Source organism: Prionailurus viverrinus, chromosome A2 (assembly GCF_022837055.1).
Source record: "Prionailurus viverrinus isolate Anna chromosome A2, UM_Priviv_1.0, whole genome shotgun sequence".
Taxonomy (NCBI): domain Eukaryota; kingdom Metazoa; phylum Chordata; class Mammalia; order Carnivora; family Felidae; genus Prionailurus; species Prionailurus viverrinus.
Genome location: NC_062562.1, coordinates 140,475,663 through 140,492,109, shown reverse-complemented (window position 1 = coordinate 140,492,109; position 16,447 = coordinate 140,475,663). Strand labels below are relative to the sequence as shown.

The 16,447-nt window shown below is 37.7% G+C and overlaps 1 protein-coding gene across 8 annotated transcripts in view; it reads left to right on the top strand.

Annotated features, from left to right (window-relative positions):
- Window positions 1–16,447, top strand: part of CADPS2 (calcium dependent secretion activator 2) — a 540,052-nt gene that overhangs the window by 346,006 nt on the left and 177,599 nt on the right. For all 8 annotated transcript variants that reach the window (XM_047839630.1, XM_047839625.1, XM_047839616.1 and 5 more), the window contains exon 9: window positions 3,712–3,778. In XM_047839630.1, coding sequence (XP_047695586.1) covers window positions 3,712–3,778 — 67 coding nt within the window. The remainder of the gene's footprint in view (window positions 1–3,711; window positions 3,779–16,447) is intronic.

Here is a 16,447-nt window from a genome sequence, read left to right as displayed (position 1 = left end):
GAACAGTAATTTTTTCTGATTATAAAATAAGAGGTACTCTCATATATTGCTGGTGGTAATACAAAATTGTGCAGCTACTTTGGATAACCAGTTTGGCAGTTTCATATAAAGTTAAGCACACACTTTAAATATAATCCCGTAATCCCACTCCTAGATATTTACCTGAGAGGAATGAAAATATGGACCCACAAAAGACCTGGACATGCGTGTTTATAGCAATTTTGTTTATGATAGCTAGAAAAATGAGAGCAATCCAAACATCCACCAACTGGTAAATGGATAAACACGTTGAAGTAAATTCATACAATGTAATAAATTCAGCACTGACAAGAATGAACTCCTGATATAGACAACAGGGGTGAATCTCAAAAGCTTTTTACCAACTGAAAGAAACCAGACGCAAAAGGGTGCGTACTGTATTTTTCCACTTACGTGACATTCTGGAAAACACTTAACTGTAAGGTTAGAAATCTGATCTGTGGTTGCAGAGCTAGGGGATGTGAGGAGGAGACTGATTATACAAAGGCCTCAAGGAAGGTTTGGAGGGATGCAGATGTTCTGTTAGTTCATGGTGGCGGTGGTTACATTGCTATGTCGACACTCACCAAATTACCTAAAGTGGATGAACCTTACTGTATGTAAACTATACCAATAAATCTTACTTTAAAAATACGGAAGATATGCTCAGTGTAGAAATTGTGGAAATGTGAAGGCCTAGAGAACGATATGAAGGAGCACCTGGCTGACTCATGAGGTAGAGCATGCAGCTCTTAACTTTGAGGTTGTGAGTTTGAGCCCCACATTGGATGTGGAGATTACTTTAAAAAATGAACTTCATCTTTAATCTCACCACCCCAATATTAACTGCAGGCTTAACATTTTGATTCATCTTTCTGGGTTTTCTTCCCATGCATATACTATAAGCTCATGTGACAGCTTTTTTTTTTTAACTTAGCATTGTAATAATTTTTGCATATTATTTTTTGGCATTATTTTTCATGGCAACTTATTCCTTACCATTGATTCTTAGATGATTTTGAGTTTTTTCTTTTAAACAGTATTGATGAATGTCTTGTTCTTCATTCTTTCCTTAATGTTAAATATCTCTTATGTCCAGAATCTACTTTTATGCTAGTGAGAAAGCAGCTAGCTAGTACTAGACATCTAACTCCAGAAATCATTCTTAGAGTAAAAAAAAAAAAACCTCAAGTTGGTTGAAGTTAAGTTTAGTGCATTCTTATTCAGTATAGTTATCTTTTCTGATGTATTCATGTCCATTTTATTTCATTAGATTTTTATCTGGCTAATGTGAAAACTGAAGGACAGAAACTGTCATTTTGCTACATAGCGTTTATAACGTTGCCTTTATGCAGTCTATCTTGTGTTGAACGTAATCTGTTTTCTTATGCAGAGAGCAAAACTCTCATGCTTAGCTACTTTCTAGATATGTGTGATCACTTGTGACTTCTGTTGGTAGTTGACTGAATTCCTTCTTACAGGGCAACACCCCCAAAACACCCCAGAGGCCAAATGCTTACCTTGGTTCCATTCTTAAATCATCTCTTATTCAGTTCCTTACATCTCCCAACTTCTAGTATACACATGTATGTATCCACCCACTGCTCTGCTGTCTTCAGAGAAATCCTACAGTGTCATTCCCAGTATGTTGAGCCCGGATTTTGAGTGATGTTGCCGCTGGTAGTAGTATTACTTGTGTATCACCCTAGCAAGACTTACACTCGCTTGTGGTGTTGATGGTTTGCTTCTCACTAACTGAGATGCTGAGTGAGACGCTGAAGCTGCTGAGAAGCAGGCAGTGGTCACAGGCAAAGGTAATTCCCAATATCTTCTGTGGCTCCTCAGCAGCTATTCGGTGCACATCTTGCCAGTGCACTTTTATAGAGGGCGTCTGTCGTGTCCACAGTGTCTGGCTCCTGAGGTCATTGCTGTTAACCCTGTAATAGGAGTTGGGGTGTGTGCATTTCAAGGAGAAGGAAATTACGTACAAAAGACAGAAAGAGAGCAGCTAAGCACCTATCACCAGAACCCCAGAAGAGAAATTAGAGCCTGGAGCAAAGGTGGGGCAAAGGGTTTTAACGGGACCTCAGGTGGTGATAGTGAACAGGTGAGCCCGGTAGCAGTGGATGTCTCTGTCAGGCAGTCACTAAATGAATATCCAGAAGTGCAGGCAGCGTGGTGTCAGGGGTATTGTCAGAGCCGAGTAGAAGTTCACCTAGATAGTGGATAGGTTTGACACAAAATACGTACTTGATTTGGGCAGTTATGGATGATGATTTCCAATGCAAACGTCTAGTTTCTAGTTTGACTTTTAGTAACTGTATCTTTTTTGTTGTTTTTGTTTTTGATTCTGAACATTTAGAACCCAATAAATCAAGCTCATAGATACAGAGAACACATTGGTGGTTGCTAAAGGCTGTTGGGCTTGGGGTGGGGACAGATGGGGGAAGGGGAAAAAAAAGTAAAGAGTGCCTATTCATTTCTTGCATCACTTTTTAAAAGGGGGGCAAAAATGCTTTGCTGTGCAAAAGAGAATTATTTTAATACGACAGAAAGTAAAATTTCAAGCTAAGATTTTAGTTTTAAAAATTGTGAAACTCTCAAGACTTTAAGCCCCCAAATAAGTGATTAACTGTAGTGCTTTTTTTTATCACTCAGAATTGTATATAAATTTAGTTTGAATAGCCTTTACAGTGGTGAACCTTCACTTCAGAAAAAAAAGGATTATGATAAACTATTGAAAAATCGTATTTTAATTTAAAAACTAGGCCTGTATTTATCATATTTCAAACTCTAATGATATTTTCCACTTTTGTAGTGTGTATATCGTTCCAAGGTGTAATTTTTTTCCCCATGGTATAATTTTTAAATAGCTCTCCATGACATGCTTATACTAGAGCAATTTTTAATTTCTTCTTTTTCCTCCTTGATAAACTTGATAAGCTTACATCTATATATATTCAGTAAGAATATTCTCAAATGATTGACTCCTTTATTCATTTCAATTCACATTGTTAATAGCAATGCACAGTTCAACATAGTTTCAGCCAGGGCTTTTGTTTAATTACACCATGTTCTCTTCACCTGAACTTCATAGTTAGGAAAATTTGCAGCAAGATACTTTCTGTAAATCAGCTAAACCCCCAAATTATGAGGCCGGCAGAGACCTTAGAAATCAGCAAAGCCAGTCTTGCCATTTATAGTTGAAGAAACAGAAACCGAGATTGGTGCTGGGACAACTTGGGGTCACCCAGCTGGACAGTGACCCTTCACTCAGGTTCTTGACTGTACAGCCACTTCTTCTGGGGCCACACTTCTCAGCCGCGGTCATCTGAGAGCTGAAACACTGAGTCTTCTATCCCCAGTTTGTAGTCTTTGTCTATCCTAAGAAGTGTGTCATAAGCATAAAATTCCCACTGGTTCTTTGATTATTCTTTCTAGCTCCAACGCGGCTCAATTTGTAGTAAGAACTGACAAATTGATAAGCCACATAAATCAATTCCCTTTCAAGAACCTAGAATAAGCTCAAGTTGTTTTATAACACAGAAGCTACATGTTTTCTCCATTTTCAAATGAACTAGACTTTGCCTTTAGCAGGCTGGTCTCCAGAACGAATGCCTGTGGAAGAAATATGATTGCACAGAGCCACAGCATCATTCATCTAAAATATCTTTTGCTTGCTTTTCTTACCAGGTATTTGTATGCCCTTGGACAGAAGGTCTGGAAAAGATGGAAAAAACGTTACTTTGTTCTTGTTCAGGTTAGTAAATTTTTTTTCCTGTTACACAACCGGTCTAAGAGCAGTGCTCAAACTTTCGTTTGGTGGGTTATATCTATAGGTATTCACTGTGTTAGAAATTAAAACAAACTTTTAAGTATTTCATTTTAAAATTAGTGAATTTCTTTACATGCCCACACAAGTAACATTTTTATGTAAAATAACTTTTGAACAAAACAATTTAGGGAAATGAGTAATATTATTCCAGGATTTCACATATCTCTTTAATGTCTAGCTTAATAGAATGCAGCTATATTTTCCTATCAGGTTCTACATTCAATCTGTTGTAATATCAGATGAACTTTAGCCTCTGGAAAATTCCACTGTACACACAGAGAATAACTGTGGAAAATGCAGATGATGTCTGAATATTACAGTTTTGACCTCACAGATTCCCTGAAAAGATCTTGAAGTTCTCCAGGATTGCAAAACCACACCTTGGGAACCACTGCATGAGTCTGATATTTTATAGATAAACCATAATACTTCGAAGCTTCCATTTTTACACAAGTCTGACATTTTTTTATCACTTATTCACATAACTGTAGCTTTAAATTTCCAGGACTGGTAGATATGTTTGTAATAGGATTCTGAATATTATTGGATTATTGGAATATACGTTCTGGCTGACTCTTCCTTGTTTTGTTAGTTTTTAATCATGGATAACCTTTACTCCTAGAATATACTCATTAAATTAAATTTACATTAAAGAATAACTTTCTAAATAGTAGTCATTCCATTCTGTGATGAATACAAGCTATTTTGTTCCCAGTGGTTCTATAGAAAAAATTGTTCTTGGTGGTATTAACATAAGACAGTCTCTAAACTCTTGTCAATTCTTACCCACACATTAAGCAAATTTAAATGGACTAGATCAGAATAACATGGTGAAATGCCAAGGAAGGAAAACTTGTCATTTTTCTGTCTTCCATAAGTAAGGTTATCTATCCGCTTTTGGATGTGCCACAATGGCGTGGTAACTTCATGAAAAGTATAAAAATTCAGTCAAAACTAGTTTTATCTATGTGGAAGATAGCCAGTCTGTTTGGTTAAAATGTAGCGTTTTCTCATGTGATTAGAACCAATATTTGGCCAGCTACTTTAACAAAAGATGCACATATGTGTGCACAGCATACATTGGCAGTCCTGATATAAATAGATTGAGTAAGGGGCTCCTGTTTGGAGTTGAGTGATCTGCCCTCCAAAAACCATACCCATAAGATGTCTTCTTTGGTTTCCAGGTTTAATTTCTTTACATTGGCACAAGCATTTAAATGCATTTACCAAGCAGTTTTAATGCAGATCTTTCTGGACATTTGATTTTATTGCTATTTACAGATGTCTCACATCTAATGTGACAAGTTTACATTAGCGACTTGTCTTTATCAAATCTTTCTAAATCACTCAAGTGATTTTTCATAGAAACAGTAGCTGCTTTTTCATAGTCATACTCAGTGCATTTAGGTAGAATCTTAATTAATTCCATATTTTTAATAGCTGATGTGACTGGCACAAACCTAGCTGACTCTTAATTAGCATGAACTTTTACTTATTAATTATTATGTTTTTTATTTTTACCTTTTTAAAAAAAACTTTATTTTTTAGAACAGTTTTAGGCTCACAACAAAACTGAGAGAAGATACAAAGATTTTCCATATATCCCGTCTTCACATATGCGGTGGCCTCCCGTTATCAACATCACGTGATACATTTGTTACCAAAGATGAATCAACATTGACACATCATAATCATCCAATGTCCATTATTTACAGTATGGTTCACTCTTAGTGTTGTATATTATACGTGTTTGGACAAATGTATAATAACATATATCCACCATTAAATGTCGTACAGAGTATTTTCACTGCCCTAATAATCCTATGTTCTCTGCCCATGAATCCCTTCTCTCCCCCATGGCAACCACTGATCTTTTTATGGTCTCCATAGTTTTGCGTTTTCTAGAATGTCATATAATTGGAATCATACCCCATGTAGCCTTTTGAGATTGGTTTATTTCACTTAATAATTTCAATTTCCTCCATGTCTTTACATAGCTTGATAACTCATTTCTTTTTAGCATTACGTATTCCATTGGCTGGGGGTGCCTGGGTGGTTCAGTCGGTTAGCATCTGACTCGTGATCTCTGGGTTATAATTTCAAGCCCCACATTGAGTTCCATGCTGGGTGTGGAACTGACTTAAAAAAAAAACACACATTGTCTGGATGAATCATAGTTTATTCATTCATTCACCTATTGAAGGCCATCTTGGTTGCTTGTAAGTTTTGTCAACTATGTTTAAAGTTGCTGTAAACAGTCCTGGGCAGTGTAGACATAAGTTTTTCAATTCCTTTGGGTAAATACCAAATAATGCAATTGCTGGATGTTTTAAAGAATGAATCAGAGAATGTTCATTAGTTTGGAGATCTGGTTAAGTGACAAGCTAAGAGAGTTTCTGTTATATTGATCATATGAAAATTGGCTTTATTATTTATTAGATCAGTCTTGAGAGATCAGATGATTGCCTCATGCTTTTGGCCAGGTAAAGTTTTAGGTAATCCTTTTCTGCATACTGTATTTTCTAGCATATGATCGCAAGAATCAAAAGTTACAGAACAAACGTATACTTTGATCACCCTATAAAAGAGTTTAGAAATGAAAGAAAAAATTAGAATACTTTGAGATCATTTGAGGAACATTAACCGTGTCTTTGGGAAGCTAGAGAGTTGGCTCAGTAACAAAAATAAGTTTGACATTTTCAAAGGCAAAATTTAAGCCCATAATTAAAATTTAATTTAAAGCCATATACTCCATAATTGGAATTTAGAAAAAAAAATCACCAGACAATAATGAATTCAGATTTATTCTACCTGAGGTACCTTCTTAAAATCTGAAGTCCTATTTAAGCCTTATAATTTTGCACAAATATATGTATACACACGCATTCATACAGAGAATTCCATGCCCACATGCATTGAAATAAACATGCCAGTACACTGGCAACTTGTTCGAGTTTTAAATACAATTGAATCTTCCTTTCAATTCCAAACGTAATGGGAAGACAAATTGAATGCGCACATTTCCAAATCAAGATGGATGTGTATGGAGATTCAGTGAGAGTGGCCCATTGGGAGGAACTGGGTAGTTTTTATTAGTATTTTTAAAGATAGCTCTCATTCTGTTGGCATGCAGCCTGTAGGTTCATACCTGCAGGCTGCATTATTGAAAGGTGAAGGAGTCATTTTTCTAGGGAGGACACTGTGCCCCTGCTGTGTCTGCTGCTGCCATCGGCAGGATGGTGCTTTGGCGATAATGTGAATCTCATCACCACTTGTGAGTGTGTATTATATGAGTGATATAGCTGGAGATACAGCCATCAGCTCAAGAATTTGTACTCATAAAAATTGATCGCGAGCCTGGTTTGGCCAGCTGCAAAGTCATTGTTCAAAGTGAACACTCGAGGGGCTGCTGAGGTGAAAAGACTTTCACATCAACATTTAAAGCAGAGTCCAAAATGGGAAAATAAATTATTTGTTAATATGGGGTGCTTTTCTAGCTTCTAAGTAAGATTCTAAGTAAGTAAGATTTGGTCTCCATTTAGATTCTGCAGTCAGTATAATAACTGTGTTAAATAGATTTTCATGTTTCTTAAGAGGCTGCTTTTTTTTTCCAATGAATGAATGAAAGTAAATGTTGATTCAAGCCAAACTGAAAGAACAGTTAATTTTGAAGAATATGTTTGAAATCTTATCAAAATTAAACTTATGTTTCTTACTCATTTTTCTTATACTTCTTCAGTGTTTTACTATTTGATTTGGAGCATATCATTATTGTGAAGTACTTATGACACTTATGAACATTTTTGTTCATTATAGTCCAACCATTTAATAGTCTTAAAATTCTCTAAGATTTAGTCAAAAGGAATTATTTCATAATTCTGTGTTCTGCTAATGCCTATTCAAATAACTGTCCCCATGTAGTGCATATTCTGTAATCCAGATATTTCTGAAGCACTCTCACCTACTACTGTAGGTATTGCTGTATTTATTCTAATACTTATTAAGCAATAGTAACAGGCATTTATGCAAAGCACTTTTTAACACAGAATGAGGTATGTTTGAGGGATAGGTGTTATGATCCCTGTTGTATGGATACAACTGATACACAAAGGGGTTATGTTATTTACCTGGAATTGGAAAGTTAGTATGTGATAGAGTCAAGCATTCAAATCCACATATAGTCTAGAGAATAGACTTTTCATTTCTCTGTCATCGTCCTGTGATTAAATGGATGCACACAAATACAGTTGATATAGGAATAATCTCTGTGGATCATTCATTTCATGAGGTACAGAGCACTTTTACTAGAAACGGCTAGTGATAGCATAGTGTCGTGCTCATGAAGGGCACTTATTGTGTGACATCACGGGAAACTGACAGTGTTGTTTTGACCCTGTATCAAAGTGTTCACTGCTTGTTGTCAGTGTGCCAGAATCATGACTTGAAGTTCTACAAACAACAGGCTATCAAGACATAATGTTAATTACATGCACATCAGCTGAGTTGGCACAGGATGTAAACAGTCATCCATGTCACTGAGTGATCTGTACATGCTACAGACATGCAAGAAGCACTCTGTTTAGTGAGATGCCATCAAAATCTGCTTTAGACTTTAAAGAAGTGACTGCGCTAGTGTCTTGCTATCTGAAATCTTCAGCACACATGGAAATCCACTGCAGCAGGCTGCTGTCACATATCAGAGAAGGCCACTACTGGATGAAACGCTATGGTCTAGATTTAGTCTGAGGTCATCAGCTATGTTGGCTTGTAGTAATATGAAGTGGACAGATACACTGTTGACAGATGCAGAAAATCATGGGATAGTAGCTCTCTAGCTTTATGTTTTAAATTAAAATTTACAAACTCAGGGCACGTACAGTGTAGGATGAAATCAAATCATACAGAAGTACTTATGGAGAAAATGAAGTGCCTTTTTTTTTTAATTTTTTTTTCAACGTTTATTTATTTTTGGGACAGAGACAGAGCATGAACGGGGGAGGGGCAGAGAGAGAGGGAGACACAGAATCGGAAACAGGCTCCAGGCTGAGCCATCAGCCCAGAGCCTGACGCAGGGCTCGAACTCACGGACCGCGAGATCGTGACCTGGCTGAAGTCGGACACTCAACCGACTGCGCCACCCAGGCGCCCCATAAGTTCCTCTTTTTTTAATGAGCAGTGGTACAAGCAGCATATGTAAAGTTTTTATATATTAAGTTTTGTGTGTATGTGGGCATATTCTTGTAGAAATGAAATTACTGGGCCAAAGGGCTTGGATACCTATAAGAAAAAGTAAGATTATAAACCTTTAGATGACTCATGAGTACTTAGTCACCAGAACTTCAGCTTGTTTTTTCATTTATTATTTTTTATAGTTAATAAATAGTCCTTATATGTCAAGTAGCATATATTATTTTGTCTTTCAAATTGCACACCTGTAATAATATGAAAGAAAATGGAAAATTCTATTGGCTTGGGGGCTTATTTGGAACAAAATGTTAGAGGATAAGAAATTTTTTCTTAGGTTTTATTTTGTAAGATAACTTTTGGTTTGTGATCAATTGAGTTTTCCATAGCAAAAAAATGTGTCATTTTATATGATTTACCCTTAGATATTAACTAACAATGCATTTACTCTTCAAAATAGTTCTAAAATATGAACTATTATGTGATCATTTACCTGTATCTCAAGAGCTAAAATTATAAAAGACAAGGTGAAGTGAACATTAGGCTGGATTTAGTAAGGAGAATCTCATATGGATCCGGTGGTGATCTCAATGCAAAACTGCCTCTTTTATATAGCCCCTGTGTTCCCTTAAAATGTTTGTTGTTATTTAGATTCCAAGGAAATGTCGGATTCCTCTTATTGTATAGCTCATACCTGCAAAAAAATACAAAGGACCTAGGAATGAGGATTGTCTGATGTTGTAAAGTCAGCATTAAATATTGGTGGGCTATTTTTTTTTAGATGGCTTTACAAGTGTCCACTTTTAAATGTTGTGTGTACGTATAGCTTATGTGTATATTTATGTGCATGTACAGTATATCTTTACGTATACGTGTGCAGCGTGCTTGCCACATAGTAAAGACTCAGTGAAGATTGAAGTGAATATAGCCTGTCCTTTAACTTAGGCTTCTTCTCAGACCTTTATGTGGACCATAAAATTGACTTACATTTGGGCATACGTGACAAAACCTAGGTGTTATGTTTGATCTGCAGCCCACACAGTGCCCCACTTACATCCAGTCCTCCCCGTTTTCTCTGCTGCTGTACTAGCCGAAACCGCTGTCCCCTTCCCACAGACTCCCACAGCATTATCCCAGCTGCTTCACCGCCATTCTCCTCACAACCTATTGCTTGCATTGTCCAAATAATCTATTTGAGGCTTAACTCCGATTCTGCTACTTCTCGCTGCTTAAATGGTTCTATGGCTTCCCATTACACTTAGAATTACCCCGACCACGACCTGGGGAAGATGCTACAGAATCTGTCGCTAACTTCGTCTTCAGGGAGTCTTTCCCGGTCACACTGAGCAGCACGTCAACTTGCAAGGTTCTGCCCCCAGATAAGTTACAGTGCCAAGAATTGTAGTATTGCACCTCACTGTCACTAGCCTCCCTCTCCAAACATATCTCAAATAAATACGTAACATGGGTTTAGTTTTTAGTGTGTGATTATGAAGATTTGCCTTGAATTAAGTCCCCTGCCTTTCTTCCATCTATGGTTGTTCGGCGACTCATAAATATCTCTGTAGAAATTCTGAACATTCTATTGCTTTCATTTCTCCGTGGCTGGCTCATTCTATCCTTTCAAGGGTCGGGTCAGATGTCGTCTCAAATGGGCCTCTTCTGCTCACCCAATCTAAAAGTACCTCTCAACTCACTCCCTGTCCCAGTACCTTATTTTATATTTTTTCAGAGCATATTCCTAATCAGAATGATCTTTTTATTTAAATTGTCTTTGTATTATTTCTTTACCCCTTCTAGAATATATGCTCCATGAAAATAAGGGTCTTGTATTTCTTATAGTCTACTGTGAGTAGAAACTATATATTAAATTAATATATGTGTGTCACTCTCAGCAGTGTAAAAAGACCGCCTTTCCCCTCTTTAGTTTATACACTGATTGCTAAATCTCTTTTATGCCATTTGGTCAAGGCAATAAATATATATTCCCCTCAAATCCATCATGGTCTTGAAGAAGATATATTCCTTTTCCTTGATTAAATTAAGCTGTGGGATTTTTTTTTTTTTTTTTTTTAAATAACTCTAGCAGCACCTTTGGCCTCTGCCAAGAACGTTTCCAGCTAAGGATTTTTTAAGCCTTAATCTTTACTGAAATTAGATGGTGGCAGTTGCTAAGCTGCCAGCTGTTAACATGATCTCTGCAGTAGGAATACAATATGCGAACCTGAATGCTGTGGTCTCTAAAAACTCATAGTTAGCCCTTGCACATGTGGACACAGGTGTTGAACAGGTTGGCAATTGAAAATGAAATGGGAGGATTCCCAGAGCAGATGCAGATTTTACCTTGTGGGACCTCAGCCACCTAAGTTAAGGTGCCCTGTCAAAGGTAATGATGCCAAAACCTGATTTAATGCTGTCCTCAGATTAAAGTCTGCTTATATCCCCCAATTCTCAATAAATCCATTCTTTATGGAGTTAAGAGTGGATTGGGTTAAGTATATGAATGTTTATCATTGCTGTGTCTTTCCACCAAAAGGATTTTCAGTTGCAGTGTAGTATATTATACGAGCTTTGTTCAGTAATGTACAAGTAAGCTTTTAAGTGAAAATAAATACTAGGTCAGACCACCTGTTTTTATCTAATTCCCTGGCATGTGGTGATGGGCCAGAGTGCAGGCTGCAAAATCTCTAGCTTGGGAGTGCAGGGAGCAGGATGACCCCCTTGGTCCCATCGCTCCTTTTAGCCACATGTTTTGACTATTAGTGCCACTTCGTTCAGAGGGCAGCTTCTCCCCATGACCCTTAATTTGGATCTTGGCTGGCAAGCCAGTAGCTACAAGGTGTTACCACCATTCAGAAGGATTCACTAACATATACGTTGCGGCCTCATTGTAGGGTTTGTTTGCCTCAGGAATGCGATTTCACATGACTTTGCAAAAGAGATGGGTAAAGTAAAAGCTCTTGGGGTTAGTCAAGGAATCCAAAGAAGCTCAAAATGCCGCATCATTTTATGGACCTAGAACCAGGAGCCAGTGACTTAAAAGGATGGTGTTCATAGTTAGTTGCTTCTGGAGCCCATGTATTCGAAATTCAAACTGTACTTTGTTCAGTTGTCTCCTGGGTCAGGTTTCCTCATTCTTAGCAGTAGCTTTGTCAGTCTGTGGTGTTGTGTTCCTGTTCCATCTGTACTCTCTGTTAAAACCCTCGGCCCAGTTACCTGTGACAGAGTCTGGGTCTTTTGAGTGACTTTTGAGATGTGAAAATATTAAAGGTACGAAGTAAAATAAATGTTTAATACCTTATCATTTAAATCCCCATGGCTTTAGAAAGTAGGTGATTCCTCTGAGGTTGTGAAGGGGTTTGTTTTTTAGGCTTTAGAATTTCTAAAGATCTTGAATGTGCTTCTCCCAATTTTATATATCTATCATGTTAAATAATTATTTAGAGCTAGCTAGAAATACAACACTAGAAATAAAGCCTAGAATAGCAACTGAACCTGTATTTCAAGTTATATAAAGAAAGAGCACTGATCTAAGCTTTTCACACTGCGTGTAATAAAACAAGCCCTTTGGGTAATTTTGAAGACTAGATCTTAAATGGCAAGCAAACTTTTAGCATTTTAGGTGGGTTACACATATCAAGTCTGGGTTCTTTATTTTTATTTTTAATGTTTGTTTATTATTGAGAAAGACAAAGTGTGAGCAGGGGAGGGACAGAGACAGGGGGAGATACAGAATCCAAAGCAGGCTTCAGGCTCTGAGCTGTCAGCACAGAGCCCAACGTGGGGCTTGAACTTACCAGCCGTGAGATCATGATCTGAAGTTGGACGCTTACCTGACTGAGCAACCCATGTGCCCCTAGTCTGGTTTCTTTAAGGCATGACCACATGAACTTGATATATGTCTCAGAGATCTTTAGAGATGAAACCTTTTTAAAAAGATGAATAATTTTAAAAACCTACATTAAAATCTATAGCCACGATACTATCCATTAGAAATAAAAGGGATACTAGCTAAAACTACATTTATAGGCATCTCTATCTTCTCTTTCTCAGGTTATTGTTCATTTACATATCCATTCAGCAAGTACTTTAAACATTGTCCACTGTGTTCTTACAACCTAGGGGAGAGAGGGAGGGAGACAGGGAGGGAGCCAAGCGAGGCCGGGAAACAAGCTGAGACAGCAAAGCCAACAGCCCTCCCATCATTCACAGCAGAGAAGCATATGGCCTCACAATCAGTTCAGTCCCCAAATCAGCCAGGTGCCTCCCCTGTGTTAGAACAACGAAGCACATCTCCAACCCCCAATGAAATGATCCTTGGAATACGAGAAGGAAGATGGTTTCCTGACAGCTGGGTTTGGTTGGTTGGGAGACTGCTGCTCCACAGGCAAGCCAGTGCCAGTGCTCCACATCAGTTACCTCTGATTGTCTGAGAAACCCTGTGGCACGCATTATCGTGGTCTCTTTTACAGAAAATCAGACTGAGGTATAGAAGAGTTAAAATGATTTTCCCAAGGTCATGTCGAAGATGAGTTGGAAAGAATAAGTAACTGAGGAGGAATGAAAGTGTGACTTTGATTTTGCAATAACAGACTCGTGTTAAACCTGGCCTGTGAAGGGGACTTCACTTCCATTTGAAATGCAGTAAAACCTTGGATTAAGAGCATAATTCATTCCGGAAACATGCTTGTAACCCAAAGCACTTGTATATCAAAGTGCATTTCCTCATAAGAAATAATGGAAACTCAGATGATTCATTCCACAAACCCAAATATTCACATAAAAACGATTATGATGCTGTAATATAATACAAAACAATAAAATGCACAATATAAAGAAAAACAAACTAACCTGCACTTACCTTTGAACACCTTTGTGGCTGGTGTGAGAGAAAGGAGAGAGGAGGGTTATTGTGTAGGACAACTTTCACTATCACTAAGGGAATCACTTCTATCTATTGGCTCAATGGAATCTTGTTCTTTAAGTGCAGATTTAACAAGGAACTTATCCAATGATACTTGCTTTTGCCTCCTTTTAAGGATTTCGCAGAAATGGGACATTGCATTGTTAAACAGATTTATCATTCTCGCACTGCTACTGCCTTCTGGGGGTTGTACTTTTCTACAAAGTTTGCACTGTTTGCCACATTTTACACACCTCCTTAATCTCTTTGAAGCGAGGGGTTCCTCTGCCTTTATCTCCTTCTCCTCTGCAGATGATATGCAGATGTTAGACTTCTTATAAAATCTTGCAATTTCAGCCACTTGCATACCTCATTCACACTTCTCGATTTCCTTCTTAACATCCACCATAATCATCATCTTATTGCCTTTCTTTTCAACTTTTTCTGCATGGGGGCCATTGTATAAGCTCACACGATGTTGACTACAGTACAGTATTAATAAACTCTTGTAATATACTGTACTTAACGTAACTGGCAATAAGGTAACAGAAGAAAGAGTCTTTTTTAATTTTTTTTTCAACGTTTATTTATTTTTGGGACAGAGAGAGACAGAGCATGAACGGGGGAGGGGCAGAGAGAGAGGGAGACACAGAATCGGAAACAGGCTCCAGGCTCTGAGCCATCAGCCCAGAGCCTGACGCGGGGCTCGAACTCCCGGACCGCGAGATCGTGACCTGGCTGAAGTCGGACGCTTAACTGACTGCGCCACCCAGGCGCCCCAAGAAAGAGTCTTTATTACAGGCAGCCTGACCTAGAATGAAGTAAAGCATTCCTAAGCTTACTCTTGTATGGAAAAGCAAAGGACTATCCATAAATGCTTTGAAGTGACAAAAATATACCAGTGCCAGTTGTGGGCACCTTCCGGTGTTCTGAAAAATCACTGATTTCTGCCAAACACTGTGGCCTGAGCCCAAGCATCTGAGCATGGGAGATGATCACCCACAGTCCTGCACAGAGAGAGAGAGAGAGAGAGAGAGAGAGAGAGAGAACAACCCTTTAACAAGTTAAAATTTACTAGAAATGTTTGCTCGTCCTGCAGAACACTTGTAGAACAATCTGTTGGCAATCCAAATTTACTGTACCTTAATACGATTATCTTTAGAGAGCTCTTTTCTGGCCAAATTATCAAAAATATACCCCTTTAACTATCATTCTCTTTACTCTGCTTTTTTTTTTCTTGGAGACAATTCACGACTCAAAATTGTTTTAGATATCTCTTTATTTGTGATTGAGTCTTCTCCGTTCTCTCTGTGTGAGATTGATTTCATTTTTCTAATTTTTTCTCTGATTCTGATGCTGGGGGATTTGTTGTAATCCTCAAGAACTAGAAATACTCACTCTAGATGCTCAGTAAATATTTGTTGAATGAATAAGAGAGTGGGAAATACCCATAAGAATGGAAGAAGATATGAAAATTATAAATGCACATGAAGCGAAAGTCAGTTATTTACCTTACTGATTAGTAGGCAAGGAAACACTAACTCCCAGATCTGTAAAAAAATACCAAAGAAGGACAAAATACAGCTTTCTAAAAGACCAGATTACATTCACATTAGTCTTCAAACTGTTTTGTTAATATATTGTCCCTTAAAATAATTTTGTGCAACTTCTAGATCATTATAACTTTTCACCATAAATTAGTTGCAGTGGATATAGTTTCTAACATAAAACCGTTTATCAATTGTAAGCATGCCTCGTAGAATCTAAATGCTGTTGTGAATCTATATCTACCTGTAACCATGGAAAATTGAATATCAGTAGCTTTTTTCCCCTCGAGTTCTTATTTCCATGGCTCTTTCCCAACAGAAATTTACTCTTAGGAAATAAATATTATGTTTTAGAATCCTATCTGATCACTCTATCATGCTTCTCTGCAATTAAAAAGTCTACAAAATTGGAATTAAAAATTCCTGTGAAGTCCTAACCACTGGTGTCTTAGAATGTGACTTAGTTGGAAATAGTGTTGTAATTAGGATGAGGTCATAGTGTAAAAGAGGGAGGGGCTCTAAGCCAGGATGACTGGTGTCCTCGTAAAGAAGAAGGTGTTTGGGAGTAGTCCTGCACACAGGGAGAGCGTCACGGGTAGGTGAAAGCAGAGGTGGAGATGATAGTTCTACAAACTAAGATATGCCAAAAATTGCTAGTAAACTACTAGAAGTGATGGGAGAGACCCAGGATAGATGGTCCCTCACAGCCCTCAGAAAGAACCAACCTTGATTTTAAACTTCTCGCCTCCAGAACAGGGAGACAATAAATTTCTGTTTACGCCACATAAACAAACTTCAGCAGAGAACAGATTGCTAACAGATGCAAAAAAATAACATGGGAAAGACAAAAAGCGCCTTTCACTAAAAATAGCTCCATCATTACATCTTTTTTAAATATTTTGTTTTGAGAGAGAAAGCACATTGCATGAGCAGGGGAGGTACAGAAGGAGAGAATCTCAG